The following is a 26825-nucleotide window of genomic DNA, read 5'->3' as shown; positions in this document are numbered from 1 at the left end:
TTATTGTATGCCTTACTGTCACCATCAACCAAATATTTGGTGTACCATATGCCTCTTGTTCCTATGGAGCGATGTAATATTTGTTGTTCTCCATGAACTTCCATACCACCACTTGTTTCTCTAAAATTAGCCACACAGTTGTGTTCTTTAAGTTCATTGACTTTACAGCATTTGCAATTTTTAGACATTATCTCCACATCTAACACTTAACTGGTGTCTACAGTCATGGCAGTCACTACTCCACTCAGAGAAGTATGTCCTCTTTTCTGCCAACGTCCACCAAGTGCAACTCCAATATCCGAACATCCATCGTTTTCTTCCACTGCTTACCTAGCAGCCAGTCTCATGCTTTTCTCACTGACCTCACATACAGCTTTCTCTAAAATTTCAGTCAGCTTTTCAAATTTATTTGGTGGTTGATGTAAGTAAGTTCATCACTGAGCAAAATGTTCTCCCTGCAGCCAGGCCCTTGCCAATGGATTGTAAGGCATAAACTAATCTAGTACTGATTTCATAACGGCCACTTGCATCTGGTTTTGAAGAACTCATAAATGGAATCACAGTTGAGCATTTAGTGCAAATTAAATCCAAAGCAATTGCTAGGCTTTTCTCCTACTGGCACTATAACAAATTTTCACACTCTGTGACTCACCACACTGTCTATATTTTGTACAAATTTAGAAATTACATTTGATAATATTCTCAAATTTATAATAATGTTACTGCACCCCTTATCACAGTAAATTTGTCGTAACTCTCTTGAAATGGTGAGAGCTTCTTTGATGATGCAATTGTTGAAGAATTACAGTTAGAAACATCGTTGCCATGTGACACAACCTCTTGTACAGAAAGCTTTCTAAACTTGTTTCCTCTAAATTGTCGTTTCTTGGAAATGCCTTTACGTTTCGTCATCTTCAGTAAACACAACATAACACATGTAAAAAAGCACTGCAAATATAAGTATAACAATTACTCGCAATCTCACTTGAATAAAACTAACCACGTGTTTGAAACCATGTTGTTTACAAATAGGAGAAACAAAAGAATACCGACCATTGCATTCCAAGAATAGCCAACACACTCGGGAGTAAAAAATCTCTAATGTGCAATGTAGGGGATGTAAAGATCTAATATATATGCAGAAAAGAGGGTGACAGAAAAGTGGGCGTGGCACATAAACACACGTGGTTGGAAAATGCTCTTTAAATGCTCAAAAAAATTTTTTGCAGCAAAATACTTTGCAGAATACTTAAAACCTTAATGTATCGAAATATGATGAAAACCGAAAATCAATTTTTTTCGACATGAACCACAGTGTCGTCCCCTTAAATATTCGTCATTGTGCTACCTTTACTGAGGGAGATAACGTGAGAAAAATCACCTGCAGTTGCCTGTCGGTCACCACGAATTATGTCGTTGACTCGCTGAATGTTGTTAAGTGTCACTGCAGTCACACCAGCCTACCACTCTGTGTTTCGTCAGATGATGGTGTTTGCCATTAAAGTTTGATGCAGTAATGATCTCTGATACAGTAATGATCTTATCACCTAACTGTGCTGACATCCAGTGTTGCATCGCCGCACACATGTTTCAGTCTTTCATGAATACTAATGGGTATTTCACTTTCTGGATTCAAGAATTCTATCACAGAATGCTCCCTGAACAAAAAAAAAAAAAAAGATAACAGCCATTTTCAAAGCGCTTGCAGTAATGGCATCTTTTGATGCAGAAAATTACTATTGCAGTGGATTGGAGAAGCTTCGCGAAATAGCGCCAAATTTAAATTTCTTCACTAACAAGCCTTATTTAAGGAAATAAAAAAATAGGAGGCATTACATTTTGGCTGTCCCTTGTACTTTGTGTGAAAATCTGGTTGCAAATGTCACAGCTGTGTGGCCATTCAGTAGTGTCCATCGAATGAACACTTTCCAACTACTGAGCTTTGTGGATTTTTTTGGTAGGCACCACAAGAATGCATAAATGTCTAACTGTTCATGTGTGTGTGGGGGGGGGGGGGCGCATGCGTGCATGCGTAAGGTCTCCCTCAGGTCCCTTACATATGCAGACTTCTTTTTGCAAATGAAATACTTACGTATGACATAAAATCTTCCTGCTTGGTGGTGAAGTGTAACCAAACCACCAGTGCCATTACTACGAGAATCGTATGCCATGCCAAAGGGGACAGAGCAGCAAAAAATGAGATAATGCTGGGCAATGTACTAGGCAATCACAACTGTATTGCACTTGGCCTCCCACAGCAGTTATCAGAAACATGCAATGATGTTAGAGTAAATAACGTGCAGTGGCGATTAATGAATACACATAGCACTGTGAATGCTTTCAGACAGTTGTGCATATGCTGTCAGGTAGTCGAGCATCTCCTTGTGGAATATCACAATAAAAACTCACGAAAAGCCGACCAAAGCGCCCTTACTCCCAGCTGCAATAATATTGTGGTTGACTAGTAATGTGATACAATATGATCATGAAAATGAAAAATTATGTGGTCTCACACATGGGTCACAAAAGTGCCTTGGAAGCTTTCCACAAATGCACTGCATAAGACATTCTCTGAAATATACATTATAAATGAGGAACACATCCACCAATAGTGACGTTTTTTGAAGTGAAACTTAAGGAAACCACCAGGTGTACAGCTTAACTGTTAGGAGCAACTGTAATCTATTGCATAAAATATGAAGTTACATTCAGACAATCTTATTGTTGAAGCTCATTGACATGTTGGGATGTGGTATGACACTCTTTCCATTACTGCCCTACTTGTCAGCAGTCACCAGTCACAGATACAAATGGGAGACATTTCTTTGTCTACCATAAAGGGCGCTACCTCTATCCTGGTGTAGTGGATAAAAACTTTTACAACCATGGAACAGATACTGCTTGAAGATCTTTCAAATGACTAGCAAACAGTGAGGAACAAATTATGGTCAGAAAAATTCCATCATAAATTTGGTTGATATTTCTCTCAGGTTTTCGTTCTTGAATGGTAGTGAGAGGTAATACCCCCTTCCAGTCTACACTCCATAATAAGTAATAAAATCACATGAGATCTTTATGTTATGTACATTGCAGTTACTAGTATGCTACTTTAATCCTGGATAGGTTCATATGTAAATAACCGCTGAACTTCAAACCATGGAACGGTCATTAACACTGCAAACATATATTTTTATAATAATTATTTGCATTTTAATATAAACACAAAGAGCAATGCAAACACACCATCATGTTACTGAAATTGTTGCATGCTTACAACCTACTAATATGAATCAATAAACCCACAATAGTGACAGAGTATAGTTAAACAACTATCAGCGACATGGTAACAATAATAGTTTAATACTACTGTGACATATAAGCAGTAAGTTCCACACTAATAAAGAGTTTTGCAGCCATTAGAGACATTAACTTTAGGACAGATGGAATTCAGCACCTACTCAAAATTCAAAGATCTCATATTCCAATACATATTAATTTCCCAGCTTTAATGTCTCATAATGGTTACAATAGTGCAGTTGCAAGAACTGGGTAATATACAAAGACATGTTGAGAGTCATTCTTTCTATGCACTATCCGTGCTGTATCATTTTACTGGCCACCTGACATCAACCCACTTAAAGGCTATTATTTATATGTGATAGATATTTTATTATAATTACATTTGAGGTTTTTGTGAGGCTTTTTCATCATTCCAACAATTTACTGCAACACCTTAACAATCCCCATGACACATTTAATTCATCTAATTACAATTAGCTGGCTGGAGTAGCCGAGCGGTTCTAGGCACTTCAATCTGGATCCGCGCCACCGCTACGGTCGCAGGTTCGAATCCTACCTCGGGCATGGATGTTTGTGATGTCCTTAGGTTAGTTAGGTTTAAGTAGTTCTCAGTTCTAGGGGACTGATGACCTCAGATGTTACGTCCCATAGTGCTCCGAGCCATTCGAATCAATACTTATAATTATTTTGACGACACTGGTGTTGCACTTCAATTATTATGCAAGCATAAATGTGCCTCTGTTAGGCAGCTCCTCAGCCACACTTAACTGTTACAACACAAACAGCCACAATTGTCGATACAGACATAAGATTTCATTATCCCAGGAAAGATTCTTCTGCTCTTAAACTTCTAAAGACGCAAGTCACAGCAACAGCAATATTCGGTAATTTGCACTGACAACTATAGTTTGAGACCTTTCCTGAGTGAAGAAGTGTGTGCCTCTCCAGTCTGCAGCTGCTTGCAAATCTCTTCACACACATCACAACTATAGATGGGCATTCACTTTCACGAAGAAGTAGGTGTTTCCTCAATCGGCGGTTAAGTTTGTATTAGTTTCGACAAACGCTGCAACTGTATGATCTCTCACAGCATGAAGCCGCAAGTGTTCCTTGAGACTCCAGCGCCGCGAAAATGTCTTTGGACACATACTACAGTTGTACAAACGTTCACCAGTGTGTAGTCTCGAATGTTGTTTTCGGTCAGACTGCTTCCTGAATGACTTGCCACATACATCACAAGTGTAGGGGCGTTCACCGGTGTGGAGCATCGAATGCTGCTTCAGACTTCCACTTTGTGTGAATGTCTTGTTGCAAACACTACAACTGTAGGGGCGTTCACCAGTGTGCTGCTGTGAATGTCGCTTCAGATGATCGCTGTGCTTGAATGTCTTGTTGCACACGCCACAGCCATAGGGGCGTTCACCAGTGTGCCGATTAGCATGCTTCACCAAGTAGCTATTAGATGCGAACGTCTTGTTACAAACACTACAGCTGTATGGACGTTCGCCGGTATGCAGTTCTAAATGCTTTTTCAGGTCGGAATTTGTTACAAATGACTTATTACAAATGGCACAGCTGTAGGGGCGTTCACCAGTATGCAGTTGTAAGTGTCGTTTCAAATGACCACTTAACTTGAAAGTCTTGTTGCACATGCCACAGATATAGGGGCGTTCACCTGTGTGCACAGGAAGATGTACTTTCAAACCAAAACTTGTAGTGAATGTTTTGTGACACACATTGCAGGAATGCAAAAATTTACTTCTGATGTCAGTACTGTACACTAGATGCCTTGTACTGGTTTTATTCCCACTGAACGCTTCCAGCCTGGTGGTGCTTTGTATCCTGATGCCTGTTCCAGAGGCCATGGAAACTTTGGTAACAGAACTGCCACTGTCTCCAGTACTGTTGTCGTCCTCCACGCCAACGAAGTTATTACTGGAGAAAAATGGAAAAAAAGTCTCAGAAATATTACAACAACATAGCTACAGAAGAGAAAATTATACTAACATATGCTAGGGCGCCAAATGTGCCAAAAATCCCCAGAATGCACATATTTTAGGTCCCAAAAGCTTGTAAATTTGGGAGAGATAGTTCTGAAGAAGTAAAATGTATGAAGATCCACTAATAGCTATGTTACCACAAAAGAACATCAAGAAAACACGAATCACCATCACTGCTACAGATGTAAGAAGTTACATGATAGGGACCATGTAACTCAAAGTGCATACATTCCGAACTTCGACATCTACAGCTGTACTCCTGAAGCCATGCTGGTGTGTGTGTGCGTGTGTGTGTGTGTGTGTGTGTGTGTGTGTGTGTGTGTGTGTGTGGAGGACACTTAATTTGAAGTTCCTCTTTTCGTTGTACACAGATATGTGATAATATCTTCTTAGCCATCCTACCACCCAGAAAACAAATGTTGTCACTGAAACTTATGAACAACTTTTCTTCGATTACTATAAACGATGCCACCTTTGTCACAGGCAATGGATAAAAAACTTTACAGAGTAATGGAATATGGAATTCATGTTGCACTAGAAAAGCCTGTGCAGATCTTGCAGCTGCTTGAAAACGAAAAAATTGCTACTTATATGACAATGTGTGGTTAGAAGAAGGTCCAAGTAGGATTTGGGTTAAATTTAACACAGGTAGCGTCTTTAACAGAAAATCGACAGCTACAATACCCCTCACATTAACACATCATAGCTTAAAAAATATAATTAGCCATTACTTGTGTTACATACAGCCTAATTGCGACATTTAATTGCTGGTTGACTGATATATTTGTTCACACATTATTTCCCAATACTTAAATTAACTAGGTTTCATTGTTGGTATACAATTCTGTCAAAACAATGAGAAGTAGTACACACCTAATTTTAATAAAACATATTTATTAGCTGTACCATTCCAACAGCCACTTTGATTCATATTCTGGTCACAGGAAGGTGGGTTCCTTTCTGAGACTATTACGTTTTATGAAAGGTAAACTATTCGAAAAGACTCATATTATTTAGCAACTGAAATAAATTATCTACGAATTTTTTCAGAATTAAGTTATTAATACAGTTTAAATTGCAATAGGAGAATCACCACAGGTAATATTACGTTTTTGTTTCCTTTCTGTGCATGTAATCTGGGTTTCGATGAATGCAGCAGATCTACAAGTCAGAATGACTCTTATCATTCTTCACACTATCAGGTGACTGGAAGGTTTATTCCATATCGTCGGGGCCTTCTTTGCAGATATAGCACACGTCGTGGAGGAAGAACTGCTGTGACAATCGTAATGAAGTCGTGAGGACAGTTGCAGCATTTTTGCTGTCATTCTGTTAGCAGTCACTCGGGCGAGAATTAACGTCAATTACTCTCAGACGAAACTGTATTGAGGACATATAATGAAACAGCTAATTTGTTACAAGAGACTGCATGAGATGTTCCACTACTGTACTGAATCGATCAACATACTGATATGAGCGAAGAATTCGTCTACATCATTTCTTGGAAACCTGAGATTTGAGAGAGACATGTTCAGTTCCAGCACAGAAGAAGTTGTCGAAGGAGATGAAATCTACAGTAACGATGACATACACTGTTATTCTGCCTCTGCATTTCAATTAACAGCGACCAGCAATTCATTTACAAGTACAAGAATACCACATAATGTAACATATGGAATACACCACTGTGTTAAATAAACATCATGTATATAATGTATGTCTCTCTACAGACAACAGGACGATCAGATTCTTAACTACGAGTTTTGATGAGTTTAAGGTACATTATAGAGCGACCTCTCTTGAAGACATGCCTAGCACCTTTTCATTCGACTGCCCCTAGTTTCCAAGATACTGGATATTGAAGTTTCTTTGCATAACTCCTACACATGTGAGAGTATCATTTCGATCAAGCAAGCGTGACACAATTGTTAGGGTTAGTGGCTTCCAGACTTATGTGATGGGTTCAGACGCTGTCCATGTACTTTTTCGCCCTTAACTGTCACTGTACAGAGCATCACTAAACAGTATATGGCATGAAAAATATTTCAAAAATAGTCAATTTCGTCGTAGTTAGCACATTAATAAATCAATGATTACAGCATATTATCTTCAAATGTGTATTCAGCTTGTGGTTGAAATTCCTAATATTTAGACAGCTCCAAAGAATTCGCAACGAGGGACAGAGTATTGGCAGCTGTGGAAGGATTCCAAATACAGATGAAAGTACTGATCTCCAATTTTGATCTCGGTTATGTAATTAATACCGATCAAAACGGCTGCCATGACCATTTGACATACAACAGAACCCTTGCATAACAATGAGCGAAACCCCCTGAAAAAAGATTAGGACAATGTACTGTAACTTCATCAGGAAAGATATTTCCGTATATTTTCTTATGTATGCTAGAACAATTTGAGATATTTGGTCAGATTTTTCAAAAAGCAGTTAACCTCTTGGTTCATAAATTTAAAAAATACAATTCTGTCCTGCGCAAAATCAAGGAGTTCAATTAAGCGCTGACGAAAAGTTTAAAAAAAGACGTTATTGCATCATGGGGAAAGTAGACTGATCAGATGCTTTACTATCAAATCTTTTTAGACGAAAGAAAAAGAAAGCTTCTCTACTTTAAAATTATCCCACGCAAATATACAACACTTTTCAAACCTCATGATGTTTATTTTCTAAGCAGGTTAAAAGTTTTACGAAAAAAATTCAAAATGCTCCAGACTAATAGAAAAATCACTTTGAGAGAAAACTCCATAAAAATACATCCGATTATTCTGCGTCAATTTAGTGCTTCAGCTACCACAGGAATGATCAAATATGCGTGGTTGTCATCGAAGTTGATAGAAGAAAGTACAATCATTTTTAATTCAAGTGAACTGTATTTTCCAGTATTGCTTCAAAAAAATGTGTCCTTTCACAGCAGCAAATTTCATCACAGGTATGTGGTGTTCTACAAATTTATGTTTAGATTGCTTCTATGACAGGCGGCATCCCAAATCCTGCTGTAGCACAGCAAGTAATGCAAGAGGTAGTGAATAAAACGATTCTGCAAACTATGCTGTAATACACGAAATAAACATTTCAAGAAAGTCTGCTGTAATGATTAATTTATTAATAAAATTAGTACGGCGAAAATGACTATTTTTGAGTAATATGGACGACACACACTATTTAATGATATTCTGTACAATGACGCTGCAAAAAAGGTTATAAACAAAATTAGAACCCATGCCGCCAGCCTGACAGCCAGAAACTTTATCTGCTGCACTATGACCACTTAGTCAAAAGATGAGTAACGTTGCTGGTATAGAAAATACGCAGAAAACTTCAACATCTATTTCACCATGAACTAGGGACTGCTGCATAAAAGGCCACTAACCAGGTACTCATGACAGAGCTCTCTGCAAAACATCTAAGACCCATCAAAATCTGTGATCAACATATCTGAAGGTTCGCATGTGTACCAAATTGCGTAGCAATTGGTTTTTATGCAACCTACCACTCACACTGAAGATGGCAGTCAAAATATTTCAAAATAAACTACTGCTGTACCACGTCCATGCCCAAAAGAAGATGGATATGGTGTAATATTTACAAGGAAAGAATTTTCCAAAGAAAGAAAATGTATACTAATAATAGGTAAGTAGACAGTCAGCAATTTATACATATTGTAGGGGACAAGGGGTTATTTTTAGGAACTGTGGTGCGAAATTATGATTTAGTGTGTTTCAGTGCGCGATGCGCCAGCCTCATGGCAGATGGCAGATGAAGGCTAGCCAGCGCATAATGCAGGTGACACAGTTTTGCATCAAGTGTCGGTATGTGTGTGCATGCATGGCAGCCATCAACAGCCAGAACGCAGCATTAACAGAATGACGCAGGCGTGGGCCACATGTGGCATGGTTGCATTAGCCAACTCATCGAGGACATTCTAAAAAGCACGGCGCCATGTAACCAGCGGATTCAGCAGCGGTCTGCACTATTTAAGGGCATCAGATATGGGTGTCGGCATCGGTTCGACCGATTGGGTGTATGGTCACTGTTACATCGTTGTCATCAGTGATGCTGTCCCTGAGGACCTGCCGGTGGAGGGCGTTGCCTGCTGCTGCACCAGCGACTCCCAGCGTCGTCACGAGACGCAGCGTATGCAGGAGGCGAGCTGGGTCGGGCCTCGTGCTGCTAACCTCCTACTGCCTGCACAGCCGCTGACCAAGCATGGCATCACGTTCCCCGGGCTGCGTGCATCTGCACGTCTCCACCACGACATGAGCGGTGGGGCTGAGCTACCGGAAAATGTATTGGAAAAACCAACAATAAAGAGGAAGATTGCTAAAAACAGCCACCTTCTTCTACCCAGCTGCACCCTACAACCCCGACCACGTCACCCGCTCCAGTCATCCTATTACAAGTAGTGTCAGTTGGCCTGCGCATCACACACTCCTGTTACAATTGGTGACAGTAGTGGTCTCCTCCCTGGATTTGGAGGAAATTGTGGCTGGTAATCGACGAGGATATGTGGAACATGAGAAGGGCAACAATGGATCGGCAACTGATGCAACATGACAAGTAAGTGCCAATTTTTCGTTTGGTGGTTTGTCTGAACCTGTCGCATAGTAAGTCTTCCTTTCCTGTTCTTCTTTCTGGGCTTACTGTAGTCTTGATTCGATAGCTGGTAGTGATGGAGGAGTCTGTATCACCCAAGGTGGCTATCCAGCAGTTACTTGAACGAGTGTCAGAATTAGAGATAGAGCTTGCTCCGTCTAAAGAAGTGAGCAAGGATCGGTTTCCTGTTAATGCAGTAATTCTTGACACTAACGCTGCGTCTTTGGTCACCCGTCTCTCCGAAAAAGCTGGGGAGCATGTTATGATTTTGTTTGAGAACCTTAGGACGGCCACTAAATTGGGAAATTGGGGTGTAGAAACACTTTTGCATGTGGCTAAGTTGAAAGTAACTGGGGATGCCAGAGCGTACATTACATGCCATGAAGAATTAACGGATCTTCAGACATTTAAAGTATTCAAAAAAGGGTTGCTGAAAAGGTATCGAAGGAAAAATACGTCTAGATACTATGAGCAACAATTGAATAGAATGTATCAAAGGAATGGGGAATCAATAGAAGCTTTTGTAGATCGAATTTGAAAAATTAATGTTAATACCTATGAGCTAACGGATTCTGATAAGATTAATGAAGCCATTCTGCAGGAAGCTGAGCAGAGGGCACTAGACGCATTTTTGCGGGGAATACAACACAAAACCTCCAGCAAGATTAGGATGGAATTCCCTAAGAGTCGCAATGAGGCAGTCGGAATCGCTGTGGCGTTAGAGTAAGTTGAAGCAGTAACAAAGACGTGAGACAGGAAAGCAGTGTTTAATGCAGAAATAAAATGTTTCAGATGTGGTTGGATAGGACACATTAGATTCAATTGCAAGGAAGTGCAGTGCAGGAAATGCATACGTTGGAGTCATCAGGAGCGTAACTGCAATGGGTCCCGGCAGAAAGATGACAGGTAAACCGCAAGATGGGCCCCACCCCCATCAGTTAAATGGGCCAGGGGGTGGTGTGTCCACTATGCAACAACCCCGGTGAGGATTAATGCTAGTGCAGAATCAGTGGCAGACTTTCTTCTGACCGGCTTGGTGAGGAGCAGATCGTGCAAATTTTCATTGGATACTGGGTCTCTGGTATCCATGGCGAGTAGAAATGTACTCGGTAAAGTAGAATTAATACCACCACGCTGGGCGTTAAGTGGCGTGGGTGGGGGAAAGGTGAAGTCACTCGGATCAGCGGTGTTAAACTTCAGTGTGGAAATGAGGAACTTCCAGGTCAAGGTAGAAGTTCTTCCAGTTGTTGGCAGCAGCTATGATATCATACTCGGATTGGATTTCCTGGTTGTGTATCACCGAAAAGTTAACCTGGAACGGCGTACAGTAGAACTGGACGGAATGCAATTTCGCCTAGGTTGTGTGGCCGAAAAACCATTACTGTTGCAAGGAACCGCCCAGACGGTGGATGGGCCACCTAAACTGTGTACAAGGTCCCTTAGGGTTAACTCGCAGGATACTATACCGAAGGGTACAGGGAAAATAATCTGAGCAGATGTTGGAGCTAGCGTGCTGATAAATTCGTTGTGTATGGTTGAACCTTTGTCTGAGAATGAGCCGCTGGATAAAATGAAGTGTTTAATGCACCGTAGCGTGTCCTACGTGCGGGAGATAGAAGGAAAAAAGGTTGTGCTTGTCAGTATCGATAATTTTGACCTTGAAGAGGTGCAGTTAGCATGGGGTACTGTAATAGCGAATCTGGAGATAATAGGGGAAGATGAACTACACTCCTGGAAATGGAAAACAGAACACATTGACACCGGTGTGTCAGACCCACCATACTTGCTCCGGACACTGCGAGAGGGCTGTACAAGCAATGATCACACGCACGGCACAGCGGACACACCAGGAACCGCGGTGTTGGCCGTCGAATGGCGCTAGCTGCGCAGCATTTGTGCACCGCCGACGTCAGTGTCAGCCAGTTTGCCGTGGTATACGGAGCTCCATCGCAGTCTTTAACACTGGTAGCATGCCGCGACAGCGTGGACGTGAACCGTATGTGCAGTTGACGGACTTTGAGCGAGGGCGTATAGTGGGCATGCGGGAGGCCGGGTGGACGTACCGCCGAATTGCTCAACACGTGGGGCGTGAGGTCTCCACAGTACTTCGATGTTGTCGCCAGTGGTCGGCGGAAGGTGCACGTGCCCGTCGACCTGGGACCGGACCGCAGCGACGCACGGATGCACGCCAAGACTGTAGGATCCTACGCAGTGCCGTAGGGGACCGCACCGCCACTTCCCAGCAAATTAGGGACACTGTTGCTCCTGGGGTATCGGCGAGGACCATTCGCAACCGTCTCCATGAAGCTGGGCTACGGTCCCGCACACCGTTAGGCCGTCTTCCGCTCACGCCCCAACATCGTGCAGCCCGCCTCCAGTGGTGTCGCGACAGGCGTGAATGGAGGGACGAATGGAGATGTGTCGTCTTCAGCGATGAGAGTCGCTTCTGCCTTGGTGCCAATGATGGTCGTATGCGTGTTTGGCGCCGTGCAGGTGAGCGCCACAATCAGGACTGCATACGACCGAGGCACACAGGGCCAACACCCGGCATCATGGTGTGGGGAGCGATCTCCTACACTGGCCGTACACCACTGGTGATCGTCGAGGGGACACTGAATAGTGCACGGTACATCCAAACCGTCATCGAACCCATCGTTCTACCATTCCTAGACCGGCAAGGGAACTTGCTGTTCCAACAGGACAATGCACGTCCGCATGTATCCCGTGACACCCAACGTGCTCTAGAAGGTGTAAGTCAACTACCCTGGCCAGCAAGATCTCCGGATCTGTCCCCCATTGAGCATGTTTGGGACTGGATGAAGCGTCGTCTCACGCGATCTGCACGTCCAGCACGAACGCTGGTCCAACTGAGGCGCCAGGTGGAAATGGCATGGCAAGCCGTTCCACAGGACTACATCCAGCATCTCTACGATCGTCTCCATGGGAGAATAGCAGCCTGCATTGCTGCGAAAGGTGGATATACACTGTACTAGTGCCGCCATTGTGCATGCTCTGTTGCCTGTGTGTATGTGCCTGTGGTTCTGTCAGTGTGATCATGTGATGTATCTGACCCCAGGAATGTGTCAATAAAGTTTCCCCTTCCTGGGACAATGAATTCACGGTGTTCTTATTTCAATTTCCAGGAGTAGATAAGGATTTCACAGCAGATTACACAATACCAGGAGAATCTGTCAGTTGGTTCGCACTGAGGGGTAACGTAGCACATTTATAAGGGCAAGACAGAGAAATCATGGAGACCCTTTGGACAGAATATAGAGAGTTATATAATTCTCATGGTCCACTGTCTGCCACACCGTTAGTTCAGCATTACATCCCCACTGAGAATGAAGCACCAGTGTATAAACGTCCACATTGTGTTCCTAAAAGTTTACAGCCTGTCATGGAAGAATTTATTAATCAACAGCTTAGGGATGGGATAATAGAAACCAGTAGTAGTCCATGGACCGCTCCTGTCGTATTAGTGGTTAAAAAATCACTTGATGGGGACAAGGCATATCGTTTTTGTTGTGATTATTGTTTCCTGTATCAAAAAACTGTATCTGATGCATACCCAATGCCCAATATCACTGAAACTCTGGATAATTTGGGTTAGTGTCGGTACTGCACGACCTACGATCTTCGAAGCGGGTACCACCAGTTGGAGGTCGCCCTGGAAGACCGACCGAAGACAGCTTTTTCAACACCTACAGGTCATTTTCAGTATCGGCGAATGCCTTTCGGACTCAAAAATGCTCCAGCAACCTTCCAGCGGTTACTAGATAGCGTGTTATGAGGGCTGAAACCTAATCAGTGTATGGTATATTTGGACGACATAATTATTTTCTCAAAGGACGTGGAAGAACATGTGCGCCGTTTGAGCGAAGTTTTCGATCGTCTGAAAGCAGCGCGGTTAATTCTTCATATGGAAAAATCTCATTTTTTGTTGCAAGAAGTCCGTTATTTAGGTCATGTTATAGGACAAGAGGGTGTACGCACGGATACAAAACTTGTAGAGGCGGTAACGAATTTTCCGACACCTACAAAAGTAAAAGATTTGCAGCTTTATTTAGGTCTCGCCAATTTTTACAAGAGGTATTCCAAAATTTGCCCCTCACACAGTTGTTGAAGAAGGGAGCAAAATTTCACTGGTCAGCAGAATGCAAAGAGGCTTTTCAAAAGTTAAAAAATTTGTTAACATCTAGTCGAGTTTTGGCTTTTGCAGATTTTAGTAAACAGTTTATATTAATTTGTGCCTCTAGCAATTTTGCTTTGGGTATTGTATTATCTCAGGAAATAGATGGGAAGGAACACCCAATAGCATATGCTTCCAGACAGCTAAACAACGCAGAAAAAAATTACTCAACAACTGAGTGAGGAGTTATTAGCATTAATTTTCGGAATAACCTATTTCCGGCGTTATTCGTATGGACGACGTTTCAAGGTGATTACTGACCATGCAGCACTTAAGTGGTTGTTGGGGCTTAAAGACCCAATGAGTAGATTAACTAAGTGGGCTTTGCGTCTTAGTGAGTACGATTTTGAAGTGATTCATCGACCAGGTAAATCACACGGAAACGCGGATGGTCTGAGTCGTAAAGTATGCACCATGGAATGCACAGGAATAAATGAGAACGAATGGGTGGAGGTACAAACCGCCGACACAGATTGTCAACGATTACCTCGCAGCGACAGTTCGTCGTGGAAGACGGGATATTGTACCGTAAAACTAGGAACGGTCCACGCATAGTTGTACCAGAAAAATGGCGTAGCGAAATGTTAAGGCAAACAAATTATTCAATGTTTTCTGGTCATTCAGGTCGAAGAGCAACGGAAAGGAGGCTAGCACAGAGTTATTGGTGGTCACTGCATAGGCAAGATGTCAATCAGTACGTATAGAATTGCATTCCGTGTGCTCAACGGGCAGAATTGAGTCATCAGAAAATTGTGTTGCAACGACTACTGGAAGCGGATAGAACTTACTTGGCTTTGACGTCTTGAAACCGTTTGTGCAAACACCAGCGGGTAATTGCTATGTTTTAACAATAATAGATCATTTTTCGCGCTATGTGTCTATGACAGCTATTCCGGACCAGCGAGCTGAAACAGTGGCTCACGCCATGGTACATCAATAGATATTGAAATTCGGAACACCTGAAAGTATAATTACAGATCAAGGGTCAAACTTTATGTCCAATTTGATGAAACAGTTATGCAAGTTTTTGCATGTAAAGGAATTGAGAGTGAGTGCGTTACACCCGCAGCCTAATGGTTGGACCGAGAGAGTTCATCGTACAATATTGGGATACCCTATTGGCGTTTGTAACCGCGGCATATACCTCAAAAGTGCATGAAAGTACAGGATTGTCTCCGTATGAAGTACTGTTCGGTAGGAAGATGCCATCTCCGTTTGAATTGCTCAAAGCCCCACCAGGAACCGATATTTCGGCTGTTAAGGATTTATCCACAAAGTTGAAAACAATCTGGCGGCAGGTGAAAAAAATGAACACTAAAGCGTTAGAGAGACAGGACAAAATTCACAATAGAAAGGCGGCTTTACCCAAATATCATGTAGGACAATGAGTGATGATGACTAATCAGTATGTGCCAAAAGGCAAAACGAAGAACCTTGTATCCCGCTATCAAGGTCCTTTCCAGGTGATCGAGATGACATCGCAAGTGAATGTAAAATTACAGCTTCCAGCTCGCCCAACTATTGTGCATGTGAGCCGAATTAGGCCTTTCAAGAGGAATTTTGAGGAACTTCCTTCATTGTCTGCTGTAACTTCTAGTGGAGAGAAAGATGAATCTAAGAAAAAGAATAAGAAAGGAGTAGAAAAACAAAAGAACCAAGTTAATTGTGGAAGCGATCACACATGCTACTATGCTCTTAGGCCACGCGCAAAAAGGAAGACCTAATGTGAGTTGTTTTTCTTTTGTTTCTCAGAAGGCCTGACGTTCTGGTAAGACCAGCAGTTCCAGCGTCATGGGTTGCGTTGAAGAGGGAAGAGGGAAGGTGTGCACTATCTCTCAGCATAGTTATTCTGTTTTGCTGTTGCAACTTAGCTGAAGCCTTGAAGGTACGTCCTATATCAAGTGGTGTTTTGTTCTCGCGACAAGCGTGCGGAATTATGTCTGGACATCAATGGACCTTAAGGGTGGACTGTAATATTTGGGCGGTTGAAGACGAAATCAGTAAATTAGACGATATATTTAATGAACTTCATTCCACGGTGGTAAATCAGTAAAGGTTTAATGACAGACAGGGGGGATATCAGCTACTACGATCAACTTTTGCACGCTTACAATCTCAGTTGCGGCAAACTGCAGGGTTAATCCCGCACGTCCGTAGGAAAAGAGGATGGTTAGATATGGGTGGCCGTATCCTAAAAACTGGTTTTGGGACCGCTGACGCGGAAGACATTAAAAGTATTAATGAAACGCTGTAGCAGGTACAGGATAATGTGAATAGCAACCAGGGAAAGCTAGATTTTTCAAGATGGCCGCCGAGTAAGTGACGCCAGAAACCATTTCCAGAAAGTTAAGTGATTTAGACAGGAATATAATTTAGTTTAACGCCGACAACAAATTAAATACATGCATTAGTGTATCATTTAGTCTTGCCGTTAAAGGTTTGACTTTTCTTTGCTTATTTTTTCAGAAAACACGAAAAGATCGTAACTTCGCGAAGTCGCGCTTAGGCTTAAATTTTGTAAACGTGTTTGTTTCTTGTTTCACGGTAATTTAACTAATTTCTTGGTAACAAATAAGTAAACTACCGTAAATAGCGTATAACTTCATTGTTTTAATACAGATTTCAGAAAAACAGCATAACTTTATATCAGAAACTTGCTTATAAGATGTCATAAGATGGCGGCCACTGAGTGACGCGCGTTTCTTTGGCTCGCGAGTTTTTCCGCTCATTGAAGGTGTTACAGAGAAGTGCGGCAGTCCACAACGTGTGCATACGACTAAACAAGTGTTACTTGCCGTGGTGTGTTGTTCTCCGTTGATTACCACAAGTGATAAGTGATAAGTAAGTGAAAAATGGGAAGAGCACGAGTAAGCGGCAGCAGGCGAGGCTACAGGGGCGCAGGCAGCGCGGGCGCCCGGTCTCCGGCGGCAGGTGAGACCTCGCTTCCCGACATCGGGGAGCTCGTCCGGTCCCAGGTGAGTGCGGCGCTGCAGAGTAAAGACACGCTAGACGTAATCGTGCAGTCCATCACGGACTCTGTGACGGCCGCGGTCATGGAAAAACTGCAAGAGTCTGTCGGGCGCAACAGCACCGAAATCCAGTCTCTTAAAAAGTCCCTGGCCGCACAAGAGAAAAAAGCCGCCGACCTAGAAGCTAAACTGTCTGCGGCCACCGATGAAATTGAGCAGTATCAGCGAAGGAACAGCTTGCGCTTGTTCGGGGTAGCTGAGAACGATCGTGAAAACACCGACGACCTGGCCATTAGCCTCGTGCGTGAGAAACTTGGCGTGCAGATCGACGTGACCGACATTGACAGAAGCCACCGTGTTGGGCGCAGGATACCAGGTGCCATGAAACCCAGGCCCATAATAATTAAATTTGTGTCATACCGGAAAAGAGCTGAAGTGTTTGCCCAGAAAAGAAAACTCGCCAAGAGTGGGGTTACCCTGAGGGAAGATCTGACGTGCGAAAGACTAAAAGTTTTGAACACTGCGATCACACAGTTCGGCCTTCAAAATGTATGGACCCAGGATGGCAGGATTGTAGTCAAGACGGAAGGAGGGAGGAAAACGTTGACGAACATGTCCGAACTGAAAGTCTGAGCGAAATATCGCGAGACACAAAGTCTCATATTGTACTCTGTCTAATATAAGTTAATTTTTATTCTTTTTTTCATTTTTTACGTAAATATTGCTTTGTTATTTCTATAAGCACCATAAGTACTCTCTTTAAAATCAGTCAACTGTTTCACATAAATATTGCTTCTTTATTTGTCTATCATAAGTGCTCATGCATATTCATATTATCAGTCAAACGGGAATTAACATTGTCCATTAACAGGAATCTCCTTAAAACCGCCTTTCTATATCTGTCATTTTCATCCTCGTCACTACCACTACTACTACTATTATCTTTTTCGTAACTACTACTGCCACTTTCCATCTTTCTTTTTGCTCCTTTCTCCGATACCTCCAGCTTGTCTTTCACCTGTAGCTCACAGACGCTTGAGTCAGTCACGACCTTGGACACACCTGTAAATATGTCTTCCCCCGCGAAATCCAGCTTTTGTCCCTCTTCCGGCCAGCAGGTAGACGGAGCGCGCTCGGTCCTACAGGCGGCCACAATGGGACGGACCGGTTCCGGCGACGGGCTCTTTGTGGCCCACGCGAACGCGCAGTCGCTAACGGCTCACTTCGACGAGTTCTGTGACCTGTTCTGCCAATCGCTGTTCCATGTTATCCTCGTCTCTGAAACTTGGTTGAAACCAAACATTTCTTCCGACGCTATCCGAATCAATGGTTACTCTCTCCTAAGAGCAGATCGTGAAACACGACGCGGAGGTGGTGTGGGTGCCTATGTTCGCTCTGATCTCAGACCTACTGTACTATGCACATCGGATGCAAAGGGCGAAGGAGAAGCAGAGTTCTTGTTTTTCGAAATAAACACATCAAATCAGAAACTGCTAATTGGAGTAATCTATAAACCTCCAAACGTCGGTGCTATGTCCTCCTTTCAGTCTGCCCTGTCCTCGCTCGTGACACTGTATGAACACATAATCATTATGGGCGACACAAACATCGACTTACAGTTAAAATCTCCCTCTGCAGAAAAACTAAGGAGACTGTTCCACTCCAATGATATGAGTTTAACACCGCTGCACGCAACTCATCACACGCCACACAGCCATACACTCATAGATATAATAGCAACAAAGCGACCAGATAAAATAATTCGCGCCAATCAGACATCCGCTCCAGGACTCTCTGCTCACGTCGTGATATTCTTAAATTACTCAGTGCATACTACCATAGAAAAATCTCACCTGGTAACCTACAGAAACCTAAAAAATGTTAACCATGACGCTCTTCAAAAGGATTGCTCAGACATCCCTTGGCATGATATAAGCAATGAACCGACTTTAGACGGAAAAATTCGGGAATTATGTCGCAAAATTATTACACTGTATGATAAACATGCTCCTCAACGCACTGTCAAGGTAAAGAGAGCTCCCGCTCCGTGGCTCACCACTGCATTACGCCAGTTAATGAATAAACGTGATGCTGCACATAGGGCCTTCAAGCGTAACCCAACTCCCGAGGCGTACGAAGCTTATAGGAAACTCCGAAATAGAACCAAGCAAAGCGTGAGGAATGCCAAAATCAGACATGCCCGCTCTGTCGTATGCGGTATAACAAAACCTGCTGCACTGTGGAAAAAGCTGCGCAGTTTCGGTATAGGGAAGCGAAGTTCTGACGCTGTTTATCAAGCGTCTGCAGAAGAATTCAATGATTTCTTCTCAACAGCTATAAACTGCCACGCAGCGACAAATTACCAGCCCCAAGATATCAATCTCTCGAGAGACAAGTTTTACCTAAAACATGTAACTACTGGCACAGTACACAAGGCAATTATGAGAATCTCTTCCGAGGCAGTAGGAAATGATGGAGTGAGCATTGGCATGACTAAGAACGTCGTAGACACTATTACTCCAGTTATCACAGACATCTTCAACCTGTCTCTTGTCAGTAATACATATCCTACTGAGTGGAAGCAAAGTTTAATTCAACCTATACCCAAGACTGACAACCCTAAGTCGCCAGGTGATTACAGGCCGATCAGCATACTACCTGCAATATCTAAAGCCCTAGAATACATCGTCCATGAACAGCTGACGGATTACCTCAAAACTCATAACATCCACAACAAATATCAGTCAGGCTTTCGAAAGCACCATAGTACAGCAACTGCATTAATCAAAGTAACTGATGACATTAAACATGCTATGGACAGACGTGAAGCTACCATCCTAGCACTGCTTGACTTTAGCAAGGCTTTTGATACAGTTGACTTTGATATATTACTAATTAAAATGAAACAGCTGAATTTCTCAAACAGCGCTATACACTGGTTCGACAGCTACCTCACAAACAGAAGTCAGCAAGTCATTTGTGGGTCGGAAAAGTCATCATGGAAAAACGTGCGCTCTGGAGTTCCCCAAGGCTCCGTCCTTGGTCCATTACTCTTCTCACTGTACATTAATGATATTTCATCAGTGATTCACTCCTGCAACTACCATCTATATGCCGACGACATCCAACTGTACATAAGTGCAAGCCCCAAGAACATTGCTGACGCAGTAGCGAGTATGAACGCAGATCTTTGCTCTGTTTCTCGATGGGCACAGAACCTAGGTCTGAAACTAAACCCCAAGAAATCCCAGGTCATACTTTTATCTCATCCAAAGTTAATCAGTCGGTACTTTCGCGAAACAGTCCCTCAAATACTCCTCAATGGTACCCAACTACCATACCAAAAAACAGTAAAAGACCTTGGAATAATCTTGGATGAACACCTAAACTGGGAAGAACAAACAGTCACAGCTTGCCGGAAATCGCTCTCCTCCCTACATGCAATTCAAAAATTTAGAAAAATATTTCCAACCCATGTTAAACAAAAATTAGTCCAAACACTAGTCTTGCCTAATCTTTACTACTGTGATGTAGTTCAACACGGCACAAATAGTGAAAATTCGAGATGCCTCGAGCTAGTGATGAATGCTTGCGTTAGATACGTATGCAATATACGGTTGTATGATCATATCAGTCCTTCATACTCCCAGCTAGGTTGGATACGCCCACATAAGGCACGCGATCTCCACACGATGTGCTTACTTCAACGATTTCTTAGCCACTGGTGCCCCCAATACTTATCTTCTCACATTAAACACCTATCATCATTCCACAACCGCAATACCAGATCGGATACATCTAGCATCTTGGCTGTACCTTTACATAACACAAAATCTTTCTCTGTGTCATTCTCCATCTCAGCCATACGACTATGGAACGCGCTTCCCTGTGATCTGCGTCTTATCCAGAACCACTTAACATTCAAGAGGGAACTCAAGACTTACATATTAGGGATGGTATAGCCACCATTGTCGTGCCCCTCTCATCTTTTTCTTTCTCCTCTCCATCATAGCTTCGAATTTTACCATTCTATTTCTCCTCCTCTAACTTATCTACCTTTTCTATATCTCTTTCACCCCATTCTATCGTCTTATGTCTCTGCTTGATGAGAATAACTCACAAGCTGCAAGAATATAACGAGAAAATTCCCAACTAGCAATAGGACTGACATTCATAAAAGAAAAAATATGTTCACTTTCCTATACATAGTCATTACTATTATTATTATTCTTGATTATTATAATTACTTTTTGATTGTTATAATTATCATTGTAGTACTTTTATAATCTCTAATTTTTTCTGTAACATTAATACTGTATAACATGTTATATGTCCTTAATGTTCTGTAGAAACTGAAATTTGTTGAATCTGAGTATGCCTGGTTAGGTGTAAGAGAGGGCCTGAAGGCCCTAATCTTGCCAGATAAAATAAATGCATAAATAAATATATACATTTGTTTATAGACCTAATTCTCGTAACGTTTTTGGAGAATCAAAGTATCTCGTTTAATTGTCCTTTTTTCATTCCATCGAGTGAAATATAAAATAAATAGCGTATACCTTCATTGTTTTAACACAGATCTCAGAAAAACAGCGGAATTTTAAATCAGAAACTTGCTTATATACATTTGTGAATAGGCTTAATTCTTGTAACGTCTTTTTTTTATTTTCGGTAATTTAATTGATTTATTCTAGCTAAAGTATTATTTTTGCCATGAGTGAGAAGTGCCAGACTTGCCGTAGAATTGTTAGTTCCGGGATTTGGTGTGATGGATGCAGTAGTTTTTTTCACTGGGGGGACTGCAGTGGCGTGGGTGTTGGGAAAGTGGATCAGGCTCATCAGTGGTTCTGTAGGATTTGCAGCAGAGATAGGAAGATAGTGGAACAGGAGGGGAAAATTGCTGCCCTTCAGGCTGAGCTAGATCAGGCTAGGGAAGATCTGGACAGGTTAAGGAGGGAGAAGGGCAAAGAGAGGTGGGAAGTGGCAACAGGTAGCAGAAGGAACAGGCCTAGAACTAAGTCTGACAGTTTTGTGATGAATGTCAAAAATAAGTTTGACCTGTTGCTTCAGTTAGAAACTGATGAGCCTCAAGCAGAGGTAGGTGTAGACAGGACACAACAAACTTTCAATAGGAAATTGAAAAAGAATGTAGGAAAGCCATTGAAAAGGAAGAAAGTTTTGTTGTTAGGCAGTTCTCATGCCAGAGGTGTAGGCCAACTTCTGCAGGAGGAATTAGGACCAGAATACCAGGTCACAAATTTTTTCAAACCAAGTGCTAGTCTGGATAAGGTGACAGAGGATTTAGGTTCACTCTGTAAAGGATTTACCAGGGAAGACACCGTGGTTATTGTGGGAGGGCCAGGGAACAGCATCGACAGAGATCCTGGGTACAGTATAGAGTGTGACCTGGTAAAGATTGCGTCAGCATCGAGACACACCAGTGTTGAGTTTGTATCTGTCCTGAGACGCCATGACCGGCCTCATTTGAACTCTTCTGTTGGGAGAGTTAATTTGGAGTTGGAACGGCTGCTTGGGTCGGGTGCGGGGGCTCATATTGGTGTGGTTCCTGTTGATTCTCTCAGTAGGTGGGACTATACCAGGCACGGCCTACATCTCAACAGGAAAGGGAAGGGGAAACTGGCTGGGGTAATAGCAGGAAATTTAAGGGGGGGAGGCACTGCCATGAATGGTAAAATACCAGTGGTTACAGGTGTTGGAGCAGCACCTTTTTTAGGATAGGTAAGACAGAAAGATGTCAAGTTCTACGAGAGGTCAGGATTGAAACAAATCTTCAGTTTAGGAAAGAAATTAAACAGCACAATTCTAGCACATTGGATCACCAATCACAGCTGTCAATTATAAATTTTCACCAATCACCAGAAATTTTATCTCCACCAAGTTGTATCTCAGTCCTAGGTAATTGCATTGATGAATTAAAGTCACCCAACCCAGTTGACATAATCTGCCTCTCTGAACACCATGTGACCACTGGTATAGCAACTAGGCCTAAGCACAATGAGAAACTCAGACAGGAGAGTACTGCAAATGTTAGAATAAGGAAAGGTTCTCATAAAAGTATAATTAAAAATAATGTAAGTATATTTCATCAAAATATTGGGAGTTTAAAGAATAAAATAGATGAGCTTCTGGTTTGCTTAGAAGATTTAGAAGCTGAGGATGAAATAGATATACTATGCCTGTCTGAGCATCACATTGTTACTGATATGGATAAGGTAAATGTAAGTGGATATAAGCTCTCTGCACATGTAATGAGAGAAAATATGGAGAAAGGAGGAGTTGCCATATATGTCAAAAGTCATCATTGTGCAAAAAGTATAGAAACAAAAAAGTTTTGTGTAGAGAAACATACAGAAGCATGTGCCTGTGAGCTTAAATTAAATAAAGGCACATTTATAATTGTAACTGTATACAGGTCCCCATCAGGAAATTTTCATCTATTTCTGAAAAATTTGGACTCCTTGTTGTGCTATCTGTCAGACATGGGGAAGCAAATTATTATTTGTGGGGACTTCAATGTAGATTCTCTGAAAGAGGGTAATAGAAAAAATGACCTTGAAGTATTACTCGGTTCTTTCAATTTGACACCCGTTATTGATTTTCCTACTTGGGTGGTAAAGGATAGCAGCTCACTGATAGATAACTTCTTTATAGACCAAGATAAGTTTAACCAGATAAATGCTCAGCCTGTTGAGAATGGTCTTTCTGATCATGGTGCACAGCTAGTTACAATATATGACATAGCTCCATTCAGCAATACTAAACAGTCCTCCAAAGTAGTACGTTCAGTCAACAATTTAACAATTGCAAATTTCAGGGAAAGCCTACAGCAGTTAGACTGGGATGAGGTGTACCGTGAACCTGATGCCAATTTAAAATATAATTTATTTCATGACATTTTTGTAAATGCATTTGAAAACTGCTTCCCCAAGAAAATAGTTAAATATACTCGTAAGAAACCTTGTAACAAACCATGGCTTACTAAGGGTATAAAAATATCTTGTAACCGGAAAAGGGAAATGTATCTGACAGCAAGAAAGAGTAGTGACCCAGAAACTATCAAACATTATAAAAACTACTGTGTTATATTAAGAAAAGTTATTAAAAAATCCAGAAGTATGTGTATCATGTCTGAAATCAGCAACTCTGATAATAAAATTGAAACTATTTGGAATATTATTAAAAGAGAAACAGGTCAACCAAGAGCACAGGAAGACAGTATTACCATCAAATTGAATGAAAACTTTACGAACAAAAAGTCAGAAGTTGAAAATATTTTTAATAATCATTTTCTAAATGTTGTGGATATAGTAGGATCCAGGTGTTCATTAGAAGATGCTAGGCTGTTAATGGAAGAGGCCATACCTATGCAATTTGATACAATTGAAATCTCACCCACTTCTCCCTCTGAAATTAGGAAAATAATAAACTTGCTTAAAAGCAAAAACTCACATGGAATTGACGGCATTTCCAGCAAAATACTAAAAGCTTGTTCTCAACAGATAAGTAAGATTCTCAGCCACCTGTGTAACAGCTCTCTGGAACAGGGCATTTTCCCTGATAGACTGAAATATGCTATTGTTATACCTTTGCATAAAAAGGGGGATAGATCTGATGTCAACAATTACCGTCCAATCTCCCTTCTAACAGCTTTATCCAAAATTTTTGAGAAAGTAATGTATTCAAGAGTAGCTTCACATATCTGTAACAAACAAGTACTAACAAAATGTCAGTTTGGTTTCCAGAAAGGTTTTTCAACAGAAAATGCCATATATGCTTTCACCAATCAAATTTTGAATGATCTGAATAACCGAACACCACCCATTGGGATTTTTTGTGATCTCTCAAAGGCTTTTGATTGTGTAAATCATGAAATTCTGCTAGACAAGCTCAAGTACTGTGGCATGAGTGGGACAGTGCACAAATGGTTTAATTCGTACCTAACTGGAAGAGTGCAGAAAGTTGAAATAAGTAGTTCTCATAATATGCAAAGATCAACACATTCCTCAAACTGGGGAACTATCAAGAATGGGGTTCCACAAGGGTCAGTCTTGGGTCCTTTGTTGTTCTTAATATATATTAATGACTTGCCATTCTATATTCATGAAGAGGCAAAGTTAGTTCTCTTTGCTGATGATACAAGTATAGTAATCACACCTGACAAACAAGAATTAACTGATGAAATTGTCAATACTGTCTTTCAGAAAATTACTAAGTGGTTCCTTGTAAACGGACTCTCACTGAATTTTGATAAGACACAGTACATACAGTTCCGTACAGTGAATGGTATGACACCATTAATAAATATAGACCTTAATCAGAAGCATATAGCTAAGGTAGAATATTCCAAATTTTTAGGTGTGTCCATTGATGAGAGATTAAATTGGAAGAAACACATTGATGATCTGCTGAAACGTTTGAGTTCAGCTACTTATGCAATAAGGGTCACTGCAAATTTTGGTGATAAACATCTTAGTAAATTAGCTTACTACGCCTATTTTCACTCGTTGCTTTCATATGGCATCATATTTTGGGGTAATTCATCACCGAGGAATAAAGTATTTATTGCACAAAAGCATGTAATCAGAATAATAGCTGGAGTCCACCCAAGATCATCCTGCAGACATTTATTTAAGGATCTAGGGATATTCACAGTAGCTTCTCAGTATATATACTCTCTTATGAAATTTGTTATTAACAACCAAACACAATTCAAAAGTAATAGCAGTGTGCATAACTACAATACTAGGAGAAAGGATGATCTTCACTATTCGAGATTAAATCTAACTTTGGCACAGAAAGGGGTGAATTATACTGGCACTAAAGTCTTTGGTCACTTACCAAATAGTATCAAAAGTCTGACAGATAACCAACAAGTATTTAAGAAGAAATTAAAAGAATTTCTGAATGACAACTCCTACTCCATAGAGGAATTTTTAGATATAAATTAAAAAAAAATTATTAATAAAAAAAAAAATAAAAATAAAAAAAAATGAAAAAGTTGTTATATTAACTTAAGTATGTTGTTAAATTAACTTAATTATGTCTTGTATTGGAAAATTTGACTCGTTCCACATCATTACGAAATATCGTATTCATGATCCATGGAACTAGTATTAATCTAATCTAATCTAATCTAGATCTTCACACAACCCAATTAGAGAGTTTGGAGTAAGATGTAGTTAATAATACGCGCCAATTGCGAGCTTTGGTCGCGACCTTGATGTCCCACATTAAGACCACAGCCGACACAACCGATCACGACTTGGGTATAACCAAGTATCGCTATGCTGCTCCGTTTTCTTGCTGATAGTATTACGGAAGCACGCATAGAAGCCACGGAACTACAGGAGGCTTTGTTGCATGCAATGCGCAGCCACCTAAACCCGGTGCTGTTACCTTCGGAACAGCTACGGGAAGGATTACGAAAAGTTCAATCGGAATCGCCCGCATCCCTGGAGCTACTGACACTTATCTCTGTACTACAAAATGGCCAATGTTACCTATGTGCGGACAGGTACCCTGCTGAGAATTCATATCATAATACAATTAACATGTAAGGATTGTAAATTTGGATGTTACGCCTTGCATACGTATTCAGTGATGTGGGAAATTTTGCAGAAATTCATACTATAACCATACAGAAAATACTATTAGTGGCACGTAACAGACAAGTTCATGCGTTCCTCACTCCACAAGACTTGCTGTGTTGTCGAAGAGGTCCAGTTACCATCTGC

General features: G+C 41.4%; 1 protein-coding gene across 4 annotated transcripts in view; it reads right to left on the bottom strand.

The window, feature by feature from the left end:
* LOC126106534 (zinc finger protein 3 homolog) overlaps positions 1-26825 on the bottom strand; it is a 578052-nt gene that overhangs the window by 180252 nt on the left and 370975 nt on the right. The window contains exon 8 of one of the 4 annotated variants that reach the window (XR_007523363.1): positions 3681-5235. The exons of 2 other annotated variants lie outside the window; for them this stretch is intronic. Coding sequence is in view for 1 of the 2 variants with exons in the window: in XM_049912860.1 (XP_049768817.1) it covers positions 4329-5235 (907 nt within the window). In the remaining variant the exon portion in view is untranslated. Of the gene's footprint in view, positions 1-3279; positions 5236-26825 lie in introns of those variants that run through there. One more of the 4 variants, XM_049912860.1, reaches the window with a different exon arrangement.

Source organism: Schistocerca cancellata, chromosome 10 (genome assembly GCF_023864275.1).
Source record: "Schistocerca cancellata isolate TAMUIC-IGC-003103 chromosome 10, iqSchCanc2.1, whole genome shotgun sequence".
NCBI lineage: Eukaryota > Metazoa > Arthropoda > Insecta > Orthoptera > Acrididae > Schistocerca > Schistocerca cancellata.
Note: the sequence above shows the minus strand (reverse complement) of the source record. Positions and strands in the feature narration are given on the sequence as shown.